This window comes from Quercus robur, chromosome 12 (assembly GCF_932294415.1).
Source record: "Quercus robur chromosome 12, dhQueRobu3.1, whole genome shotgun sequence".
Taxonomy (NCBI): domain Eukaryota; kingdom Viridiplantae; phylum Streptophyta; class Magnoliopsida; order Fagales; family Fagaceae; genus Quercus; species Quercus robur.
Window position 1 is genome coordinate 9,554,359 of NC_065545.1, and position 24,240 is coordinate 9,578,598.

Consider the following 24,240-nt stretch of genomic DNA (forward strand, 5'->3'; position numbering starts at 1 on the left):
TTATAAATAAAATACCAGTACAAATTGTGCTAAGGTGAAAAATGGTATCATCTTTTGCCGTATATAAATACAACATGACCTGAGACCTCAAAAGCTTATGTGAAACATGTTAAAATTGTACTATATGGTTTTATTCAAACATTAAGAATACAAAAGCCACAAATCTAGATATTTATGGCATTTGTTTCAAAAGTTTATGCCAAACCAAAACTAAAGGCATGCTTGAGTGCAGTTCACAAAGGCTTTGTGGCTTGGCAGTGTTATCAAATTTGTGCAGTCTTCCAAACCAAAAAAAAAAAAAAATCCAAAAAAAAAAGTCAAAATTTGTGTGGTCTTCCAAACTAAAAAACAACCCTAAATAAATAAGGATGCAAATAATATGTAAGAAGATGGGTATTTAATAATGAAAATCAAAAGGGTGTGAGTTAAAAGGGAAAAAACCTTGGGGGTGCCTACTATATTTGCCATTTATTTTTAAAAAGTGACAAATTCTAGCCAATAACAAATAAAAGTAGAAAACTTCTAAAAAATTAGTTCAAGCATTGCACAATGTAGGGATGTGTGATTAAATAATTCATATATATTTATATGTTTCAAGAAGTTGCAAGGGTACCAAAAAAAGTAAAAAATAGTGATGTCAATATCACATTGCACAACTTATTATTGATAGAACTACCAATATAGAAAAATAGAACTCTGTTGCTCATAATTTGGCTAGACACGCTATTAATATTCCAAACTTTTTAGTGTGGATGGAGGACGTTCCACGACAACTTTTTTCTGTATTTCAAGCTGATTTAGTTGATCTTTTTTAATAATATTATTTAGCTTCTTTCTCAAAAAAAGAAAAACAGAACTGTGATGAAACTTTGATAAGTATAGTTTACAGCTTTTGTCATTTTAGAGAATGAATAGAGCATCAAGCATAATTGTAATCAATTGATCAACAATTTTATCAACACAAATTAAGTTTGACTCCATGACATCTAAATTGTAATCAAATAGCACTAAGAAAAGAATTGCTCTAAGTCTCAAAACATTGACTAAATTTGAGAAAATATTATATAATAAAGAATTGAATACAAAACATTACCTTGTGCAACATTAGTGACAGAAGCAAATTGAGAGTGGTGATGGACTTGGCTGAGATTAAAGAGAGAGAATAGGGTCTAAGTTTGAGCCCTGAGAAAATAAAAGAGAAACAAATCAAACAAATCAAACAGAGATTATAAGCACTGGTTCGCTACATCCTCTGATACTGAGGTGAAATTTCAACATGATACAATACCTCTTTTAGGCATTTTGTCATATAGATGCGTGCTTGAGCATATGGGGTTCGATAATTCAAATAAATTACTAACTATAAGAGATATTATGAGGAAAAAAAACAATTTAACGAATGGGAATCAAAATTTAACATACGTCTACTTTTTGAAATTCCAATAGAAGGTTTATTAGTTCCAAAGCTAGTCTCTATTGCAACAATGCAAGAATTAGTGCTGGAATATGTAATGAACAAACTCATAGGATTTTTTTGTATTTAGCTTTGGACATGTAAATATGTAACGAACAATACTATGAAACCAAATAAAGTTGTACCTGGAAGGAGTAAATATCTAAACCTTTTTCCTCTCTATTTTGCACAATTATTGCTGCTCCTCCTCCTCTAATGAAGTGGTCATGATGTGCACATTTATTGATAACCTGCAATCATCAAATCACAGCTGATAGCCAAGCCAATAATTTAAACAAATTACAAAGTTTATTATTACAAACATGATGCAATATCTCTTTTAGGCATTTTATCAAATAGCTTCCCCTACCCAAGCATAAAGTGTTCACATAATTCAGAAGCTAGTCTCCGCTGCAACAATGCAAGAATTAGCTTGAGTTAGTGTTTGAATTATTAAAATAGTATTGTTTAAATACAAACACAGAGGATCCATTTAACAAACAAAAAATCAATTGAAAGATCTAAACTTATATGTATGCATATTATTACTCATACCCAAAGAGACAACAAAAACAGGGGTAGGTATATAAGAGAGAGAATCAGATCAAACATGTATTTCTATTTTTGCTTACTTTGAGATTGAATTCTATGATTGAAACTTACAATCCATAATTCCAACAACAAAAACACACAAAAACCTCTTTATCTAACAGATCAGAAATAGAAAATCAAAATTTTTGTTTATTTTTATAGAGCAGGGTTTTGATCACTTACTGTTGCCGGGAAAAGATTGTCTCAGATGGGAGTGTCGACCAAGGAGAAGGATTTGAGTCTAGGGTTTTCAATTTTGGGTTTCCTGTGTATTCTCTTGCACACTCCAATCGTGTTTCCAAGCTGAGTTTGTGTTTGTGTCAAAAGCTTTTTTTTTTTTTTTTAAAGACAAGCATCCGGTCAGATGGGAGTGGAGACAAAGAAGAAGGATTTGGGTCTAGGGTTTTTAGTTTTGGGGTTTCATATTCTCTTGCAGACTCCAATCGTGTTTTCCAACTGAGTTTGTAATTGTGTCTAACGTGATAGGCCATAAATTGAATGACCCCTTGTGATAGTAATTAATTAATTAATTCGCCAAGTTCTTAATTAATCAATTTATGATGCAAATGTGTGGTAGCACACACAAATCACCAATAAACTAAATATGCAGCGGAAAATAAATAACACGGTGATTTGTTTACGAATGAGAAAAACCTAATGGCAAAACCCCACCGGATGATTTTCAAGTCACCACTCCTGAAACTCCACTATTATCACAACAAGCGGTTACAAGTAAAGAAATCCAAGTACCTTACCAACCTACAGTTGAACCCTTACCCCAATACCCAATTGGACTTGTTCTGTAGTGACAGTTCCCCTTTCAAATGCATGACTCCCAATACGTGATTAACCAATTGCGCGGATCCCAGTACGCGACTACAATCACCAACTAAGAAGGTTATTGGTTGCAAAGTTCTTCAGATCATCCAAACGATGAAGATCAAGAAGATGCTTGGTCACAAAAACCTTACGGTGCATATACACAGCAACTTCTTCAAGAGAAAAAGATGAACTAGGGCAAGAACTTCGTCTTCGGTCACAATTTGCTTGAACAAAGTTTGCTCCAAGCTTGTGAAACTTGTGAACACTTTGACGACCCTTAAACTGATCCTTTTATATGTCTAGGGTTAGGAGAAAAGAAATCCTAAAGACATATTCACGGATCCCAAGAAAATCAGATTGAAATTCTGAAAATCTTAAACCTCGACAGATAGCAAGTGTCAAGTAGCAGTTGAGCAGGTGTCAAGCAGCTGTCGAGCAGGTGTCAAGCACACTGAATGAAGAACAACTTCCTTAAGCTCAATAGATGCAGCTGTCGAGCCAGCTGTTAAGCTTTAATGATTTTGCACTCTGAACTTGTTTTCTTGAACAAACTTGAAAGCTTCAATACATGATCTTGAAACAAGGTTTCTTGAAGTATTTAAAACATCCTAAATCTACCCAAATACAAGTAAAGTGTGTTCTGTCAAAGGATAAGTCAATTACATAAAATCATGACATATGTTCTTAACAAGTGAAATACATATGTTCTAACATAACGCCTTTTTTTTTTTTTTTTTGCTATTAATATTCCAATATAAGAAAATAGAACTCCAATCGTGTTTTCAACCCTAGATTTTTTAATTTAATTTTTTAAATTTATAAAAAAATTATTTTTTAAATAGTGTTGACGTGGAAAAATTATTTTTTAAATATTGTGTTGACGTGGAAAATTATGGGAGCTTCAAAAGTTTCGGTTATATATATATATATATATATATATGAAAGTTCAAATATGTGTATAAACACCCTTGAACATTTAGACCCCAAATTTACAAATTAACCAATTCAAGCTTTATGTCAAACAACTAATGTGCGGAAAATGAGCATAAGCTATAATATAGAATTGGATAAACTATCTAAGCCAAATTAAAATCACAACCCACAGCAGATAATAAAAGGCAAAGATAAAAGGGAAGGAAGATGCAAATACAAAGACAACACGCGATGTGTTATTGAAGAGGAAACCGAAGCCCTTGGCATAAAACCTCTCCGCCGCCCTCCAAGCGGTAAACAATCCACTAGAAAATGTAGTTGGGATACAAGGACAGCAATAGACCCTCCAAGCCTAATCTACCCAGTGCGCCTAAGCCCTCAAAGCTTCTTGCTCCAACAAGGTTGCGCCGAACCTTTTTCTTTTCTAACTTCCCGGATTTCGTTACTAGACCGTAGCATCAACCAATGTAGATTGGTTTCTTCCTAACTGCTTCTCAGAAAGCCAAACAACCCTCTCATAGTGATGAATATGATGAGAACAAGGTTTTGGTAAAATGCCTCTCAAGGATTTGACAATGGAGAGGAAGAGAGTTAAGGAATTTGAAGAGACTCTAATGTATAGATTGTAGGTGAATTAATCTTGTTTTTCTTTAGGGTTTCTCTCTCAAAATTCTCTTTGGAAGCTCTCTTTCATTTGTGGGTATAAGGGATATTTATACTAGAGTGAGTGAGGAATGTGAAACGTCAGGTTTTACAAAACAGGTGTGGCTCGCGGCTTGACCTCGCGACTTGACTGAATCGCGAGATCCAGTCGCGAGATAACCGTATGGCCAGTTGTCCTGTTTTGTCCTGTAGTGCTCCAGCTAGCATGACTGTTCACCTTCTGGCACGCTTGGCACGTGTGCTGCGTCTGGCGGCTTGAAGCCGCGAGCCACCCGCGAGAACAAGCCGCGAGTCTCTGTTTTTTTGCACACTCTTGAGCAATCAACACTCTATCTCACTCACTACCCTTACAACAATCCCATCTAAATACAGGGTTATTAAATGCTAAAATACAAGCAAATTTGGCATGGAATAAAGCCAATAAAATGGTTGATTAAATTCAACCTTACAATATATATATATATATATATATATAGATTTGTCACTCTCTCATTCTAATCATATTTTTAACATACAAAAAATGTTATTTCTCTCTCTCTCTCTCTCTCACTCAATTTTTTTTTTCTTCATTTTTCTTGCATCTCTACCTTAGATTCATGAATATTTGTGCTTTTTAGAATCTACTTTTGGTTGTTTAAAACTGAAAAATGAAATCAATGAGTAATATATACTTTTTTTTAAATGAACTCTACTTTTCATTTTTTGGGATTATTTTATTTATTTTTCTTGTAGCTCTACCATAGATTGATGAATACATGTGTTTTTTAGAACTCTACTTTTGGTTGTTTATAACTGAAAAATGAAGTCAATGAGTAATATTTTAAATTAAAAAAAAAAAAAAATTGTCTATACAAAGGTATTCACAGGTCTTGCTTAATTATTGATGGTAGAAACTAATAACTATTCATAGGAGGGTTTCCTACTAGAGGTTTGTAACCCTCATTTTCATATTATTGACTAATTCATATGTGTTCCTTAATGTAAGTATTTTTTTTTCATTTTATTTACTAAACTAAATACTTTTAATGAATAGTGTTTGTTATTGATTTGATTTGGGGAAAAAATTCATATTATTATTTGTCATATTTTGTGTTGCTGTTAGGTATTAGTTTATTTGGAAAACAACAGGATGATCCGGATAAATTGATGAGGAACAGTTAGTGTGGGATGTTTGAGGATTGAAGAGGATTAAAACAAGAAAACATCTCATACAATCCCTCCCATGGAGGGATATCTGCCCCAAGGACTTCACCTACTTGAGGATGTGAGGGGAGATAGGACAAAGAGCTTAAGGAGAAGAGGAAGGACCATATGGGGGGAAGAGATGGTGGGAGGAAGTTTCCTGGAAAGACATACTTTCCCCCTCCGCATTGAATGCCCTACAACAATCTTATCAGTTACATTATGAGGAAATGACACATAAACAATAACTTCACAGCTTGCAACCCATTCTACCACCTTTAGCAGAACTTCGATGGGACAAGTGTTATAAGAAAAGTCTTGAGGCATACAAATGGAGGTCTAGGATGCAAGGTGGAAGGATATATAAGGGAAGGAAACCTCCCAGTTAAAGGGATGAACATTTTTCTCTATGAAATAGATTAACTGGGAAGAGAACAGTGCATTGCATAGTGTGAAACTTGTATCAATCATATATAAGAAACTAAATCTTGAATCTGCCCGAGGAGAGCATTGTTCTCAATCATTACTTGCATTACACCTCTCTGTTACTCTGGCCTCTTCGGCCTTAGACTTGAACTTAGCTAAGAACTACATTTGAATTGTTTTCCCACTCTCTTTAGAAATTCTATTGTTTGAGCTTGATTTGAAGGACAAGGCACCACTGTTCTTAGTGGGCTTAGGCCATCAATTTTTGAGTACTCACAATTAGTGTAGTTGAAGACAATGGTCTTTATGCAATTTCCTTTCATTGTTTGTAAATATTTTTTTTAACAAATTACTTAGTAGCAAATTGTTATGTTTTTGTTATATGATGTTCTTAGATGTTTGAGTAATTGTTTTAAGCATTTACAAATATTTTATATTGTTCTTTCTCTTCCTTATTTTATTAGTGTATTCTTTGAGATTTTTAAGAAAAAAATTCAAATTTGTGGTAAAATTATTTATTTATCACATGTTAGATTAGATGATAGATTAGATTATGACAACAATAACACAATACTTCTTCTTTTTCCCAAAATTTTCTTCTACTTTTTTCCCCGTTGAAATTGTACTCTTGATTTTTTTTTTTAAAGGAAAATGAGTTACAATCTTTTAATTTTCCCTTTCTTTATTTATTATTATTTTGAATTGTACATTTGTTGAGTTTTATTAATTTTTTTAGATACATTTCTCTGTTTTTGATTTTATAGTAAAAAAAAAAAAAAGGGGGTTTGGGAAAGTTTGTTAATTTAAAACTAAAAGAATAATTTCCAAATTTTATATACTTTTTGATGATACACAAAATATTATAAATAAATTTTATAAATAAAATTAATATTTTCACTAACTTACCTTTTGAATTTAGAGAAAATTTGTATTATTTGATTTTGGTACGACATAAATTATATATATTACATTTGTGATTGTTTCAATAATAAATGAAAATATGGTTATAAATTACATTACTATTTATTAAATTATTCTAAATTGAAAAAAAAATTAATGAGACCGCCTAAAAAATATTATCATGCGTAACGCGTGGAATTCGTGACTAGTTATTAATAAAATACAAATTTTGTCTATTGTTTCCTCTAGTAGTTTCTAGATCTATTATCTTGTGGATTTAAGGGATCCATTGTGGATTCAAAATTTTTGACCAAAAACTAATAATTTAGTTTCTGTTATATCAAAGAAAATATGGTTTACGCTTTCTTCTATCTTCCGCATCATCAGTTGCGGAAGAATGACAAAAGTTATTCACTTGACTTAAGTTATTCAGTAGACTAAAAAGTTATTCACTTGACCTAAGAATGACAAAAGTTATTCAGTAGACTAAAAAGTCTTTGCATGTGTATATTCTAAGTCTCTCCACTTGCTGCCAATGAATAATTAATGTTCGATAGGACCATACGGGTCAACACCAGTAACACGGTAGGTTTATAATTTCTGAGTCAGTCCCAAACACCATGCTGGCCAACTCTAGCAACACAGCTGTCATGATGTTTAAGACTACCCACCAATAATTTAGATTCAACATTGTCGCCTTGGTCGTGTAGGAAACTGTAGAATTTTTTATATTGTTCGAGACCAAATCAAGGCATATCTTGTCAGAGAAAATCATTGGATTGGAATAAACCAAGAAATTGTTTGATAGAGGAATTTGTAGAATTGAAGGAATCAATTCAAAATTCAAAATTTTAATTGATTTGTGTATGTAACTCCCATTATAAAGTAGGTTATATATTAATATATCATCATTAAAGTGAATAAAAAACATATAGCTAGCCTTTTAAGCTCTTGCTCGATGAATATGAGCCAAGTGAATGAACCAGGTAAACTCTCATGATCTATCTTTTATAGAAATGGAGATAGATTATTGTCTATAGGATAATAATAAAATGTGGTCAAATTAATATTATTTTTTTTGGGGAGATTTTCAAATTAATATTATTATATTCATTTTTATAATAAATCTTTTATAGCTGTAAATAATTCTTTTTGGTAATAAGTAGTTCTATTTGATATAGACAAAACACTATTGCTTCCTATATTCAGAGTAGCCCATAACAAAAGCTAGAGACTGCAAATACTTTTACTAACAAATTATAGTTTTGTGAATCCCATAAACAAAATTTGGGTTCAAATGCCCCCTTTGGCCCTCCCCTACTTATATCTTAAGGAAAAATAAAAAAAAAATAAAGCATTTGATTTTTATCTTTTTAGGAACATTTTTTTTTCTCCTTTCTCAACGGTAGTATGCGGAGTCATTCCCTCGCTCAAGCAAGGGCCATTGACATATACATATATTTAATAGCATTTGAAGTTGAGATAGTCCGATATCCAATAATACTATGGGCGTGTAGCACAAAGAATCTTAACAATATTGTTGTGCCAATTATTCTTGCAAACCATCCCATATTTGCGTTTTGAAGTACAACCACATTTTGCCATTGGCCTTAAAAGACTAGCTGAGTACTAACACTTGTTTAATGAAGGAACATATCCAGCTCAAATCCCCTCTATAACATTTCCTAAGAAAAAAAAAATTACAAACACATTTTATACGGTACTAAGAAAAGAAGTTGGACTTGGAGGGATTGGGACATCTACAGTCCCTTCCAGCATTAGCAGAACCTTTTTCATCGAAGGACGAAGAGATGGCTCATCAAGAATGCACCAAAGTCCCACTTTAACTATTCTCTCCAATTGCCTTTTGTCAACATCCTTACCACTAACTAGTTTATCTAGCTCATGAGCCTCAAAGCAAGAGTATGCCCATTCTTCAAGAATAGCTTCTTCTTCCGGAAAACTCCAATCCACACTCTTTCTACAACATATAAGCTCCAACAGAACAATTCCGAAGCTGTATACATCTGCTTTAACTGTCACTGGCTGGTTTCGATGCCATTCTGGTGCAACATACCCTTTTGTTCCTCGGATACCTGTAAAGGTATTGGTTTGGTCTGGCTTTAGTAGCTTTGCCAATCCAAAATCAGAGATTTTTGGGCACCTATATTCATCCATGAGTATGTTTTGAGGCTTTATGTCACAATGAATGATTTGTGACTCGCACTCTTCATGGAGATAAAGAATTCCCTTTGCTATGTTGCGAGCAATTTCTATTCTTTCATCCCAACAAAGTTTTTTTTCAGGATTGAAGAGTATATCTGCAAGTGAGCCATTGCTCATGTACTCATATACCAAAAGCCTATTCTCTCCATCATGACAATACCCAAGCAGACGGACAAGGTTCTTGTGGTGTGTTCTTCCAATAACTTTCATCTCGGTTTGAAACTCTCTCTCCCCCTCAGTCAACACTTTCTCTAGTCTTTTGACGGCTACGATCTTCTGACCATTCGATATTGTTCCCTTGTAAACAGTCCCAAATGATCCTCTACCCAGCTCTTCCTTGAAACCATTAGTCATTTTCTCAAGATCAGAATAAGTAAATGATCTTGGAGAAACATCCATGGTTAAATCAACATTTCCACTATTAGAGAGCCTTCTATATGCTCGGACTCGATTTTTATAAATTGCAATTGCAGAAATCACTGACATAATAAGTCCAAAAGCACCAAGTGAGATGCCTAGAATCATTAGGCCCTTCTGAGAATATTTTTCACGTCCCAAGGGCTCAATTTTATTTATGGTGGAAGTAGATATAGCTTCCTTGATGAATGCAATGTTGTCATCACTTAGTACCCTTTTTCCATATCTCAATGGAAGCTTTTGCTTTCGACAAACTCCATCTTTGTATGTAGCGGCTTCACAATTACAATCCTTCAAACATGCTGCTTCACAATCGTCTTTGGTCAATATTGTTAGGGAAGAAAAAGAATTATCTTCCCATACAGTATTAGGTACTGCTTGCATGATGTATTTCATACTTACATCTTTGCTCTTGCAACTTTCTGCAGTGAAATTCCTTTCACAACCTGAGCTCCAATTTCCCTCGATAACACTTGCAAAACCTGGAAGACACAAGCAATTAGCATCCTGATCTATCATAGTGCAAAACCCATTGAGACCACACAGGCCCTTAGGGTCACACTTATTATCGGAAGATGACCATATGACTGAGAAATTCCCATTCTTATGCAAATTGTGTGAGAATAGCCTGAAGATCCCATCGACATCAATTCGCATAAAATACACTACATCTTTTGTGTGAGAATTGCCTTGAGTCAGATTATTTAAGATTGTGCCGGTGGAATTGAGCAAGTAAAGATGACCATCATCATCCAGACATAGTGAAACATTACTGCCTTTTCCATCTGTTCCAGAAGCCCAATAAGCATATTCACTCGTATCTGCGGTTTGCACTGGGTACTGCACAAGGTTTCCATCCGTCTGCATTTTCAGGCGAAATATTCCTGTCGATTGATCAGATTCTGAAACACTTGAAAGCAACTCTTTGCCAGCTGTGAGACGCTGACCTTGTAAGAGGGTATTCGTTGGGGATTCAAAACTTTGCCATATAATCTTCTTATACGAATTATAGAGAACAAAGTTTCCCGAATCAAGCATTGATGCTGATGCTGCACGTTCAGGAGGATTGGCAATGGCCGTCTCTTCGCCTTGTGCCGATTGCATGATGAGTCTACCATCACTAGTGAAATTCAATGTAACACTAGCGAGAGCTGGAAGTTTGTCTCGGATGGCTGTCCAGACTACTGTCTTTTCAGGAATCCCAGCCAAAAAAACTCCAACAGCATAGCCATTGGCTTGTTGGTAGAAGCCAAAGGCATAGAAACCAGATTGTGACTGCCATGAAGACTTGGAGGTAGGTGTTAAAGAAGAGCCAAGGTTTACAATGGATTCCCCTTTTTGAGCTTCTGTAGTGATAATTGCTGAGAGAAAAATAAAAAACAAGAGACTTGCCATTACTAGAAAATAGCTAGTTCTCTCTGTTATTTTTTCACTCTGTTTGCAAATGAAATTTGACTAACACAGCACCATATATAGTCAATAAAAAACAAGAGACTTGCCATTGCCGAGTTATGATGTTGCCTTGAGTATTACTTTCCCATATATATATATATATATATATTATTATTTTTTTTTTTGGAAGGTGTTTGGAAGGAAATAGTTATTAAAAAAAAAAAAAAAAATGATGCATTCTCGAGTCTTTCCTAGGGATGAAAAGTCACAACTTGTGTATATCCAAAAAACTTTGCATATATAGAATAAGAATCATTCCCTTTAGTCTCTTTCTTAGCTGGAATGAGAAGTTTTTGCATGCTTTTAATTATATTCAAAGTCTTTCAGCTGGTCATCCATTGAATTATTAATCAATATATATAATAATAGGTAAAATTAAGAGGAAATCCAATTAAATTTTAAATTGGAATTAAATTATAATCTAATTTTACGCCATGTGTCCAATCTAATATAAGTTTTTAAAATTTTGTTCCATGTGAGTTAATTCATTGTAAAAATTGGATTTTAATTAGATTTTAATTTTGTGCCATTTGTTCCATCTAATCTAAATTTTTTAATTTTTGTGTCAAATGAGTAACTTTGGTGTAAAAAATGAGGAGTCTAATATAAGTAAATCATAAAAAAATATAATTTTTGAATGATTTTATATTTATGAGTCTTTTATTTGTATAACTAAAAACAATTCAAGTTTATAAGTTATACAGATATATATATATATATATATATATTAATAGCCAAAGTTAAGAGAAAATTCAATTAAATTCTAAACTAGAGTTTAATTTTGCACCATGTATCTCATCTAATTTTTAAATTCGTGTTCAAGTGAATTATTAATTGCAAAAATTAAAGAGTCTAAATTCAATTAAATTCTAAATTGAATTTTAATTGGAATTCAATTTTGCGCATGTGTTCCATCTAATTTTTTAGTTTTTGTGGCAAGTAAATTATTTAATGTAAAAACAAAAGAGTCTAGATCTAATTAAATTCTAAATTATATATATGCAATTGTGATTATTTTTAAATGTATCCGTGCATATGCATGGGGTTACATAAGCAAAGCTGAGAGAAAATCTAATTAGATTTCAAATTGGAATTCAAATTAGAGTCTAGTTTTGCGCCAACTGTCCCATCTAATCCAAGTTTTTAAATTTTTGTGTCAAGTGAGTTAATTCTATGTAAAAATTAGATTTTAATTAAAGTTTAATTTTACGCCATGTATCTTATCTAATCTAAGTTTTTTTTAATTTTTGTGCCAAATGAGTTAATTTAATGTAGAAAACAAAGAGTCCACTATAATTAAACCAAAAAAAAGCCTAATTATATATCTAAATCTGTATATAAACATATAATTTAAAATCTACATATTTTATAAGCCTAAGTACAATTATTGAATTAATATCTGCAAGCTTAGAGGCTATTTGGCCAACCAAATTTGATAACTCAATTCTCAGTTTCCATAACTCATAACTCAAAAATGGTGGGACCCATAGCAAAAAGGTTGTTTGGCCAAACGATAACTCTGTTTCCATAACTCTGTTTCCATCACTCAATTCTCTGATTTTTGAGTTATGGAAACTGAAAACAACCAAAGGCTGTTTTCAGTTTTCATAATTCATAACTCAATGGTATTTTCGTAAATAAACACACATGGAGGGACCCACAGCCGCAACTTTTGACCACCTTTTGACTTCTTTTTTTTCACTTGATCGGTCTTCAATTTTGGGTTTTTTTTTATTTATTTTATTTTTTTTTAGCTTCGGTGAGTTTGGGTACTGAAAAAAAGAAAAAAAAAAGAAAAAGAGAAAAAGTTACACCGGCTGATAGGTATGGGCCCACAAATAATGTGAAAAATATTGAGTAATGGAAATTGGGTGATGATGCCAAACGGGTGTGAAAAATTGAGTGATGAGTGATGAATGATGGAAATTGAGTGATGAAAATTGAGTGATGAAAAATGGTTGGCCAAATAGGCTCGTAAATGCGTATCCAGTGCGCTTGCATCTATGGACATAGCAACATCACCACTAAGCCCTACAACTGTGTGATTGAAAACGTTTATAAGGGAGGGGTTGCTGAGTTGCTCACCATAAACTTTGAAGTCATTAGGCTTTTTAGTTTTTACTAATATGACTTACACCTTCAAAAAAATTTCATAAGCAAGTTTAGCTCTTGCATCAACTTTGAGATTCTTTTTAGTGTTTATTGAATATGAAACCACAACTTTAGAAAAATTTTATTTTTTCAAGCATGATTGGCTAGAGTAGACTCCCTACTTGTCATTTGTCATTTGTCAATAATAGGTTATTTTATGATGTGTGGTGTCCTTTCAATTATTTTCTTGACAAATTGGCCTTTAGGGGCATATGATTAATTGGCCGTGTATTTTGGGGGAGGACTTTCTTGGTCTTGTAACGTATATTAGTGGAGAACAGGAGGACTAACTGACCGGGCATTTGGGGGTGAAGGAGACTTGACTTAACTGACCGTGCATTTGGGGGTGAAGAAGACTTGACTTAATTTCCAGTGCATTAATAGAGGCATCATTTCACGTATAAAAAATAAAGCACCGACTTGGGTAGTGCATTAGGGGACGCACTAATTGCGCAATGACAGACTACTTGTAGTGCATTAGGAGGTCGAATTTTGTGTATGTAACATAAGAAGTTATAAGTAAATATTGTACTTGCAATTGGTTTATATGCAGCGCATAGGCAGTAGAATTTGTTGACTTCAATTAGCCCAACAAAACCATTTCTTGCAGAGCTATAAATATTTTCCTATAACAAAATTCAATCTTATAATAAATGTTCAATAAGTTTGCTGAGCTCAATTAATCCTCGTCCCCGTACCTGGTGCCTATTTGCAATGGTGAATTCTTGGAGTATTTTCTTTGACATTCTGAAATCCCAATTTCAGATCCTCACTTGGTCTCTTTTACTAGTTAGTTATAACCCAAGCAACACGGGATGTTTAATTCCAAAGTCCCAATGCAGTGCTAAGTTTAAACCAATAAACTTGCAGTTCAATGGCAATTTTTAATTGAAAATTAGGATTCAAATTCTCCCATCTCAATTATTGTAACTATCGAATTGAAAAAAAAAAGAAAAAAAAAAGAAAAAAAAAGAAGATCACAACTATTTTAGGGACTAAAACAGATGTTTGGCAACACAAAAACTTAGCTCTGTTTTATGATTTGCCATGAAAATATACCCTTAGAAAGTAGCTCAAGGGGGCGAGTTTGAAATCTAAGAAGCTGAATGGAATCAATCCAGGTAAAGCAGATGAACCACTTTTGGCAAAGTTAGCTCCAATTGTGAAATTTGGCCTCACAAATTCAAAATACGGAGTCAATTGGGTTACAATCAAATAAGAAAATAACTAATTTATGAATGCTTTCAGGGATGTACGTATTATACCTTTACAATTTTTTTTTTTTAGAATCAGTTGGATTACAATCAATGACTCAAAAAAAGATAAATTCTAAGTGTAAGTTGCTCTCTCTCTCTCTCTCTCTCTCTCAAACAAATGGTACTAATATAGACATTTCACATTTGCTTGGTGTGGCAGGAAATATTTACTGGGGATTGAAATATAGCATGAAAGGATGAATCTAATCATTATTAAAACACTAATATCATCTATGGATTAAAATTTTCCCTAAATAAGTGGAGCTTAATACATGACATTTATATGAGAGACAGTGCAGAGCAAGGGAGTCAATATTGTACCGGAGGCTGTATCGGTTTGGCCAGCGGTATGATATATTTTGAATACCGGTTAATACCGGTGTACCATTTCGGGTTTACCGTTATTTTTTATATTTATATATATATATATATATATATTATAATAAATATAAAATTTTACCATAAAATATTTCCTCAATTCAGAACTAATTATTCATGGTTTTAGACTTTAGTATCAATTAAAAGAAAAAAAAAAAAACACAATATAAAAAATAGAAAGCTTAAAAGTTACCATTGCATACTAAGAAAACAAATAATACTAATAAGTTAATGCAAATAAGTTACCATTCTGCCATAACAAAAATTCAAAAATTACAAAACTTAAAAAAATAAAAAAATAAAAAATAAATAAAAAATAAAAAAAAAAACTTTTTTCTGTACTGGCCGGTACACCCGGTACCAGCTGGTATTGCTCAAAATTGGCTGGTACGGCCGGTATTTTTTCCGGTACGAAACAGGGGGGTTATATGTACCGGATTGCTTGCCGGTACGGTATATTCCGGCGGTACGGAATTGACTCCCTTGGTGCAGAGACATGTTTAAAATCATGATCATATATTCTAATACCGTCAAACCATGATAAATTGAAGAGGGAAATGATTAGACGTCACTTTCTTTTGTTCCATTTCTCTCTCAGCTTGATTTGATTAGGTTCACTAGTAACTCTTCAACTTGGTCTTCAATTACAACTTTAAGACACATTAAAACTCAATAAAAGACACATTATTTGGCATGGTTTGACAATACCAAAACACATGAACCAAACATAAACGAAGAATGGCTACTTTGGGAGGTGGCTTAGTTGTAAGAAGTTCTTGTAATCTATCACACCTATGAAGTAATGGCAAGTCCATCACACCTATGAAGTTTAGGACTTGTGAGTTCGAATAATGGTAAGTTCCATTAGTGCTTAGATGGTTCCACATCATAATGCAACGTAGGAGGAGTAAGTGGTGAGGCGACAGTGACAGCACCTACTTCATCCAAATGATCTTGGCCAGTAGAATGCTTATAAGGGTTAGTTAACTTCTGTAAGACTCAAATTTAAAAAAAATAACTAGATCATTGATTCTAATAATAGATACAGCAAAGGGTCCAATTCAGATCCAGTTTTGGATTTTAAAAAGAGTACAAGTAGCATAACACATTTTACATTGTACAAGGGATCGACTTAGGAAAAAAAAAAATACAAACACATTTTACACTATACTAAGAGAAGAAGTTGAACTTGGAGGGATTGGGTTATCTAAAGTCCCTTCCAGCATTATCATACCTTCTTGATTGTAGGATGAAGTGATGGATCATCAAGAATGTACCAAAGTCCCACTTTAACCATTCTCTCCAATTGTCTTTTGTCAACCTCCTTACCACCCACTAGTTTGCCTGGCTCATGAGCCTCAAAGCAATGATATTCTCTCAATGGAAGTATGCGGAGTCATTCCCTCGCTCAAGCCAAGGGCCATTGACATATACATATATTAATAGCAGTTGAAGTAGAGATAGTCTGATATACAGTAATACTATGGGCGTGTAGCACAAAGAATCTTAACAATATTGTTGTGCCAATTATTCTTGCAAACCACCCCATATTTGGGTTTTGAAGTACAACCACATTTTGCCATTGGCCTCAAAAGACTAGCTGAGTTCTAACACTTGTTTAATGAAGGAACATATCCAGCTCAAATCCCCTCTATAACATTTCCTAAAAAAAAAAAAAATTACAAACACATTTTATACAGTACTAAGAAAAGAAGTTGGACTTGGAGGGATTGGGATATCTACAGTCCCTTCCAGCATTAGCAGAACCTTTTTCATCGAAGGACGAAGAGATGACTCATCAAGAATGCACCAAAGTCCCACTTTAAATATTCTCTCCAATTGCCTTTTGTCAACATCCATACCACTCACTAGTTTATCTAGTTCACGAGCCTCAAAGCAAGAGTATGCCCATTCTTCAAGAATAGCTTCTTCTTCAGGAAAACTCCAATCCACACTCTTTCTACAACATATAAGCTCCAATAGAACAATTCCAAAGCTGTATACATCTGCTTTGACTGTCACTGGTTGGTTTCGATGCCATTCTGGTGCAACATACCCTTTTGTTCCTCGGATACCTGTAAAGGTATTGGTTTGGTTTGGCTTTAGTAGCTTTGCCAATCCAAAATCTGAGATTTTTGGGCACCTATATTCATCCATGAGTATATTTTGAGGCTTTATGTCACAATGAATGATTTGTGACTCGCACTCTTCATGGAGATAAAGAATTCCCTTTGCTATGTTGCGAGCAATTTCTATTCTTTCATCCCAACAAAGTTTTTTTTGGGGTTTGAAGAGTATATCCGCAAGTGAGCCATTGCTCATGTACTCATATACCAAAAGCCTATTCTCTCCATCATGACAATACCCAAGCAGACGGACAAGGTTCTTGTGGTGTGTTCTTCCAATAACTTTCATCTCGGTTTGAAACTCTCTCTCCCCCTCAGTCAACACTTTCTCTAGTCTTTTGACGGCTACAATCTTCTGACCATTCCATATTGTTCCCTTGTAAACAGTCCCAAATGATCCTCTACCCAGCTCTTCCTTGAAACCATTAGTCATTTTCTCCAGATCAGAATAAGTAAATGATCTTAGAGAAACATCCATGCTTAAATCAACATTTCCACTATTAGAGAGCCTTCTATATGCTCGGACTCGATTTTTATAAATTGCAATTGCAGAAATCACTGACATAATGAGTCCAAAAGCACCAAATGAGATGCCCAGAATCATTATGTCCTTTCGAGAATATTTTTCACGTTCCAAGGGCTCGATTTTATTTATGGTGGAAGTAGATATGGCTACCTTGATGAATGCAATGTTTACATCACTTAGTACCCTTCTTCCAAATCTCAATGGAAGCTTTTGCTTACGACAAACTCCATCTCTGTATGTAGCGGCTTCACAATTACAATCCTTCAAACATGCTGCTTCACAATCGTCTTTGGTCAATATTGTTAGGGAAGAAAAAGAATCATCTTCCCATACAGTATTAGGTACTGCTTTCATGATATATTTCATACTTCCATCTTTGCTCTTGCAACTTTCTGCAGTGAAATTCCTTTCACAACCTGAGCTCCAATTTCCCTCGATAACACTTGCAAAATCTGGAAGACATAAGCAATTAGCATCCTGATCATTCATAGTGCAAAACCCATTTAGACCACACAGGCCCTTAGGGTCACATTTATTATCGGAAGATGACCATATGACTGAGAAATTCCCATTCTTATCCAAATTGTGTGAGTATAGCCTGAAGATCCCATCGGCATCAATTCGCATAAAATACACTACATCTTTTGTTGGATATCCGCCTTGAATCAGATTTTTTAAGGTTGTGCCGGTAGAATTGAGCAAGTAAAGACGACCATCATCATCCAGACATAGTGAAACATTACTGCCTTTTCCATCTGTCCAAGAAGTCCAATAAGAATATTCAGCCGTATCTGTGGTTTGCACTGGGTACTGCACAAGGTTTCCATCTGTCTGCATTTTCAGGCGAAATATTCCTATCGATTGATCAGATTCTGAAACACTTGAAAACAACTCATTTCCAGCTGTGAGACGCTGGCCTTGTAAGAGGGTATTCGTTGGGGATTCAAAACTTTGCCATATAATCTTCTTATCCGAATTATAGAGAACAAAGTTTCCCGAATCAAGCATTGATGCTGATGCTGCACGTTCAGGAGGATTGGCAATGGCCGTCTCTTCGCCTTGTGCCGATTGCATGATGAGTCTACCATCACTAGTGAAATTCAATGTAACACTGGCGAGAGCTGGAGGTTTGTCTCGGTTGGCTGTCCAGACTACTGTATTTTCAGGAATCCCAGCAAAAAATACTCCAACAGCATAGCCGTTGGCTTGTTGGTAGAAGCCAAAGGCATAGAAACCAGATTGTGACTGCCATGAGGACTTGGAGGTAGGTGTTAAAGAAGAGCCAAGGTTTACAATGGATTCCCCTCCTTGAGCTTCTGTAGTGATAATTGCTGAGAGAAAAATAAAAAACAAGAGACTTGCCATTACTAGAAAATAGCTAGTTCTCTCTGTTATTCTTTCACTCTGTTTGCAAATGAAATGCGACTAACACAGCTCCTATTAAATATTTTTTTTGGAACGTGTTTGGAAGGAAATAGTTAAAAAAAAAAAAAAAATGAAGCATTCTTGAGTATATATCTTTCCTAAGGATGAAAAGTCACAACTTGTGTATATTCAAAGAACTTTGAATATATAGAATAAGAGTCATTCACTTTAGTCTCTTTCTTATAGCTTGAATGAGAAGTCTTTGCATGCGTTTAATTATATTCAAAGTCTTTCAGCTGGTCATCCATTGAATTACTTATTAGTTATAACTCAAGCAACACGGGATGTTTAATTTCAAAGTCTCAATGCAGTGCTAAGTTTAAACCAATAACCTTGTAGTTCAATGGCACCATTTTTTTAATGATGAAAACTAGGATTCAAATTCTCCCACCTCATTATTGTAACTATCGAATTAAAAAAAAAAAAAAATCACTAATATTTTAGGGACTAAAACAGATGTTTGGCAACACAAAAACTTAGCTCTGTTTTATGATTTGCCTTGAAAATGTACCCTTTGATAGTAGCTCAAGGGAGCGAGCTCGAAATCTAAGAAGCTGAAGAATTTGGACATTCAGGCTAAATGGAATCAATCCAGGTAGAGCAGATGAACCACTTGTGGTAAAGTTAGCTCCATTTGTGAAATTTGGCCTCACAAATTCAAAACACGGAGTCAAATAAGCAGTATGCACGCTCTCGCCTATGAAACAAGAAAATAAACAACCAAAATGTTAACCAAATAACTAATTTATGAATACTTTCAGGGACGTACGTATTATACCTTCACATTATTTTTTTTATTTTTTATTTTTAGAATCAACTAGTTGTAATGTGTGAGAATAGATAATTACTTTGTAATTTTGATATAAATATAATTTGTTTTCCTAATTTGTTGAAAATAATTTGCTCTATCAAAAAAATTAAGAGAAATGTTATGTTGACAATAATTTTACAATATTTTCACAACAAATCATACGTAGTAGGTTTCTATTGATTGTTATTGGTTGGCAAAAAAATAATTTTAGTGATAGGTTTAAATTAGAACAGATATCAACTTATCAACTATGACTTGTGAATCACTTTCAAAAAAAAAAAATTAAAAAATTAAAAATAAAAAATAAACTATGACTTATGAAAATGTTGTAGATGTAGCACTTCTCAAAAATTAAATAATTTCTGAAATTATTTTCATCTCAATATCTCTACAAATACAAATAAAAATATATCATTCTATTATCTTTTGGGTGTATTTGATTGATATTTATCCATTTTTTAGGTGGTTCATATTCCTTTAAATTATGTTATAGTGCGTTATGTTTTCCTAATTTGGGTTTTTAGTTTTAGATTTTGGATTATGCTATTTTTTTCAACAATTTGATTTTCTTTTTAGAATTTTCTCCTCTAGAATATCTAGAATACAACTAAACTTTTTAACTAAGTATTAGCTCAAACAAAAATTTAATCAAAACAATAAGAAGGAGAGGGAGACTTGTGATAGAAAACTCAATTCAATTCAAATGGTCTTCTTCATATCCAAATTCAATTTCTTCATATAGCCAAGCATACATCTTTGTGGAATTTCTCACATCCAATTGGTCTTTGTGGATTTTGAGACTTTGTCCAAACTTGGATAATCTTTCACGCTAGTCTTTTTTTTTGGTTGTCTATTACTACCTTTGATCTAATTTTCTTTCCATTGACATCAAAATTCTACAATTTTGGCAAAAAGTCTTACAGCAAAGGCATCCCATAATAATATCTAATTTTGTTACAATACCAGCAAAAAAAAAAAAAAAAAAAAAGTAACATATCTTGTACTAAGTTATGCATCTACATTCATGTCACAACTAATATGTATGTACAATAGAACTAATTTATGCTCATATACAAAGAGAATTATTTATCCATAATGGAGAATGCATCACACAAATTCACATAAGATGTATAACATCAGTGGGAAAAAAAATTCATCCATGATTAACGACCACATAAACTATAGTAGTAAGACCCCATTGGGATTCTTTTAATTTATTCTTCACCATGGCTTTGAGACTTTTTTGGTTGGTTTATGGGAACCAATGTTGTTGGCACCTGAGATCTCCGATCGCACATCACTAACAAAATTAATTTAGAAAACTTGAAATAAAAAAAAAAAAAAAAAAAAAAAAAAAAAAAAAAAAAAACAAACAAACAAACAAACAAACAAACAAAACACCTTCACTTTAAAGGGACTTTCCAAATTTGCAGGAGTAAGGTAGAGTAATTGCAAATATATATAGACAAAAAATCAGTAGGTTTTTTTTTTTTTTTTTTTGGTTGAATTTCTAATAGAGTAGCAATTGAACAGTTTTCATAATTGCTTGATTGGGAGAGGGAGAGTCATAAAGTTGATGGAAGTTTGAATCATTACCAAATTGGGTTTGATGGAATAATAAATGGAAAATTGAAAAGTTAGGAAATGTTAATTATGGATTTTTTTTTTCCATTTAGCATTAAATATCTAACATTTTCGTTAATTGACAGATCAAAAAAGAATGTAGGAAACTAAAATCTCAAGTTTTTAAAACTCAAGATTAGATTAGAACTCGAGCTTCTAAAGCTCGATTTTAGTGTTTTAGTGATACCCTTAAGTGGAAAAATTTTCCATGTGGAGCAAATTTAGCCACGTAGAAATCGAGTTTATAAGACTCGGAATTTGCACACCATATACCAAAACCACATCACTTTCAAATGGCTCACTCAAACACTCTTAAAGTTCAAATACTGAAACACTTTCAGTCAAACACTCACTCACTCAAACTTTGCTCCGCCCTCTCAAATAGGCCAGTGAGGTGTGGAAGGTGTCAAAAGGAAGGGCATAATGCAAGGGGATGCAAGAGCAATGTCATTGGTGAGGCACCATGGGAGAGGAGGTAGAGATTATAGGGAAGTGGAAGGTCTTCTACACACAAACAAGGATCCCAAGCCCCATCTTCATCACAAGCCCCATCTTCTTCATAGATCCAATCCTCAGCTTAGCCCCCACCAACACATTAGCCTTACACTATAGCCTCATCCTCATCCAACCAGGTAGCAGGGTCATAGCCACAAGCTCCAACTCCACAGCCACCAGCTCCGTGATCATAGAACCCAAGTCAGTGGTACTCTTCAGACTTCAGATACATAGTTAGAGGAGCTCATTGGTTCTCTTCAAGCCAGCCAGCACCACACACCCTTGTAGAAATATGGGACAGTAGAGCACCATCATCACAAGTACTGTAGTGTTAGGTTTGATTTTTTTATTCATAAAATTGTGATACTGGTAGCTAACATGTGAATTCTTGTACTTTGTAGCCTACAAAACCACCTGCCACCAGAGGAGCTGCTTTGAGAGGAAGGGGTGATGCAGCTAGGGCTCATAAATGTAGAACAAGAGGTGGAAATGCTAGTTGTGGTGGGAGAGGCAGGGGCAGGGGCAGGGGCAGTAAATGAAGACTAAATTAAGACACTTTTGTTGTTATGTATTAGGGTTATGTAGTGTTAGGGTTTTATGTAGTTTGTAGACAATGGCAGGACAGACAATGGCAAGACACTTTTTTATATAGTTGTTCAAACACTTTTTGTATTAATTTTTGTAAGTTTTGTAAACATTGGGCAGCTGCAACTGTTTTGGTTGTTGTACCAAATGCCTTATATTTACTGGTGGTTGATGAAAGACTATTCAATGCCACCTTAAAATATGTATACAATTTCCCAACTTAATGACAGGTGTTCAGAATTATTATTTTGATTATTGCAGTTTGTTATATGAGTTTGTTTATGTGTGCAAGGTGTATGTGTTGAATAGCAGGTGTATGTGTGCATTTGTTGTCTTTTCTTGCAAGTTGACAGATTGTCATGCACTTTAAATTCACTTTCAATACAATTGTCTTCACACAATGTACTTTATGCACAAATCAACATAGCTCACAACATCCAACAAAACACCAACACCAACAGCTCACAGCTCACAAGTAGCCAATTCACTTTAAACGAAAATACTAACAGCATCTAACATAAATAACACTTTGTCTTAAAAAGGCTTATATTATTTGTACGGTTGAATTTAATTAACCATCTTATTGGCTTTATTCCGTGCCAAATTTGCTTGTATTTCAGCATTTAGTAACCTTGTATTTAGGTGGGTTTGTTGTAAGGGTAGTGAGTGAGATAGAGTGTTGATTGCTCAAGAGTGTGCAAGAAAACAGAGACTTGCAGCTTTATCTCGCGGGTGACTCGCGGCTGCAAGCCGCTAGATGTAGCACACGTGCCAAGCATGCCAGAAGGTGAACAGTCATGCTAGCTGGAGCACTATAGGACAAAACAGGACAACTGGCCATACGGTTATCTCGTGACTGGGTCTCGCGACTCAGTCAAGTCGCGAGGCCAAGCCGCGAGCCACCCCTATTTTGAAAAACCTGACGTTTCACATTCTCCTCTCTCTTCAGTATAAATACCCCTTTTACCCACAAATGAAAGAGAGCTTCCAGAGAGAATTTTGAGAGAGAAACCCTAGAGTAAAACAAGATTAATTCACCTACAATCTATACATTAGAGTCTCTTCAAATTCCTCAACTCTCTTCCTCTCCATTGTAAAACCCTTGAGAGGCATTTTACCAAAACCTTGTTCTCACCATATTCATCACTGTGAGAGGGCTGTTTGGTGTTCTAGGAAGTACTTAGGAAGGAACCAATCTACATTGGTTGATGCTATGGTCTAGTAGCGGAATTCGAGAAGCTAGAAAAGAAAAAGGTTCGGCTCAACTTCGTTGGAGTAAGAAGCTTGGAGGGCTTAGGTGCACTGGGTAGATTAGGCTTGGAGGGTCTATTGCTGTCCATGTATCCCAACTACATTTTCTAGTGGATTGTTTACCGCTTGGAGGGCGGCGGAGAGGTTTTACGCCGAGGGTTTCGATTTCCTCTTCGATAACACATCGTGTGTTGTCTTTGTGTTTGCATCTTCCTTCCCTTTTATCTTTGCCTTTTATTATCTGCTGTGGGTTGTATTTTAATTTGGCTTAGATAGCTTTTCCAATTCTATGTTATAGCTTATGTTCATTTTCCGCACACTAGTTGTTTGACATAAAGCTTGAATTGGTTAATTTGTAAATTGAGGGTCTAAACGTTCAAGGGTGTTTATACACATATTTGGGACTTTCTCTCTTGCTCTAAAGCTCTCATTGCTATCTCCTTGGCTTGAACAAAGGAAGCTCGGAACTTTCTCTCCCTTTTAGTGGCTTTTGCTATCTTGTCTTGAGCAATTTCTGCCATTTGGGTAGCTTCTGCTGCTGCCTAGGT

General features: G+C 34.3%; 2 protein-coding genes across 2 annotated transcripts in view; both read right to left on the reverse strand.

The window, feature by feature from the left end:
* Positions 1-8,493: 8,493 nt before the first annotated feature.
* The window catches only part of LOC126709310 (G-type lectin S-receptor-like serine/threonine-protein kinase LECRK1), a 61,909-nt gene continuing 46,162 nt past the window's right edge, over positions 8,494-24,240 (reverse strand). The window contains exon 2 of the mRNA XM_050409504.1: positions 8,494-8,758. Coding sequence (XP_050265461.1) covers positions 8,684-8,758 — 75 coding nt within the window. The 3' untranslated portion in view covers positions 8,494-8,683. The remainder of the gene's footprint in view (positions 8,759-24,240) is intronic.
* On the reverse strand, positions 16,381-18,951 carry LOC126709311 (G-type lectin S-receptor-like serine/threonine-protein kinase LECRK1). Its single transcript, XM_050409505.1, has one exon. It carries the CDS (start codon positions 18,865-18,867, stop codon positions 16,543-16,545), a length of 2,325 nt encoding a protein of 774 aa, XP_050265462.1. The 5' UTR covers positions 18,868-18,951; the 3' UTR covers positions 16,381-16,542.

Coding starts and splice junctions, on each gene's coding strand:
- LOC126709311 (XM_050409505.1), bottom strand. CDS start 18,867: ATGGCAAGTCTCTTGTTTTTTATTTTTCTCTCAGCAATTATCACTACA.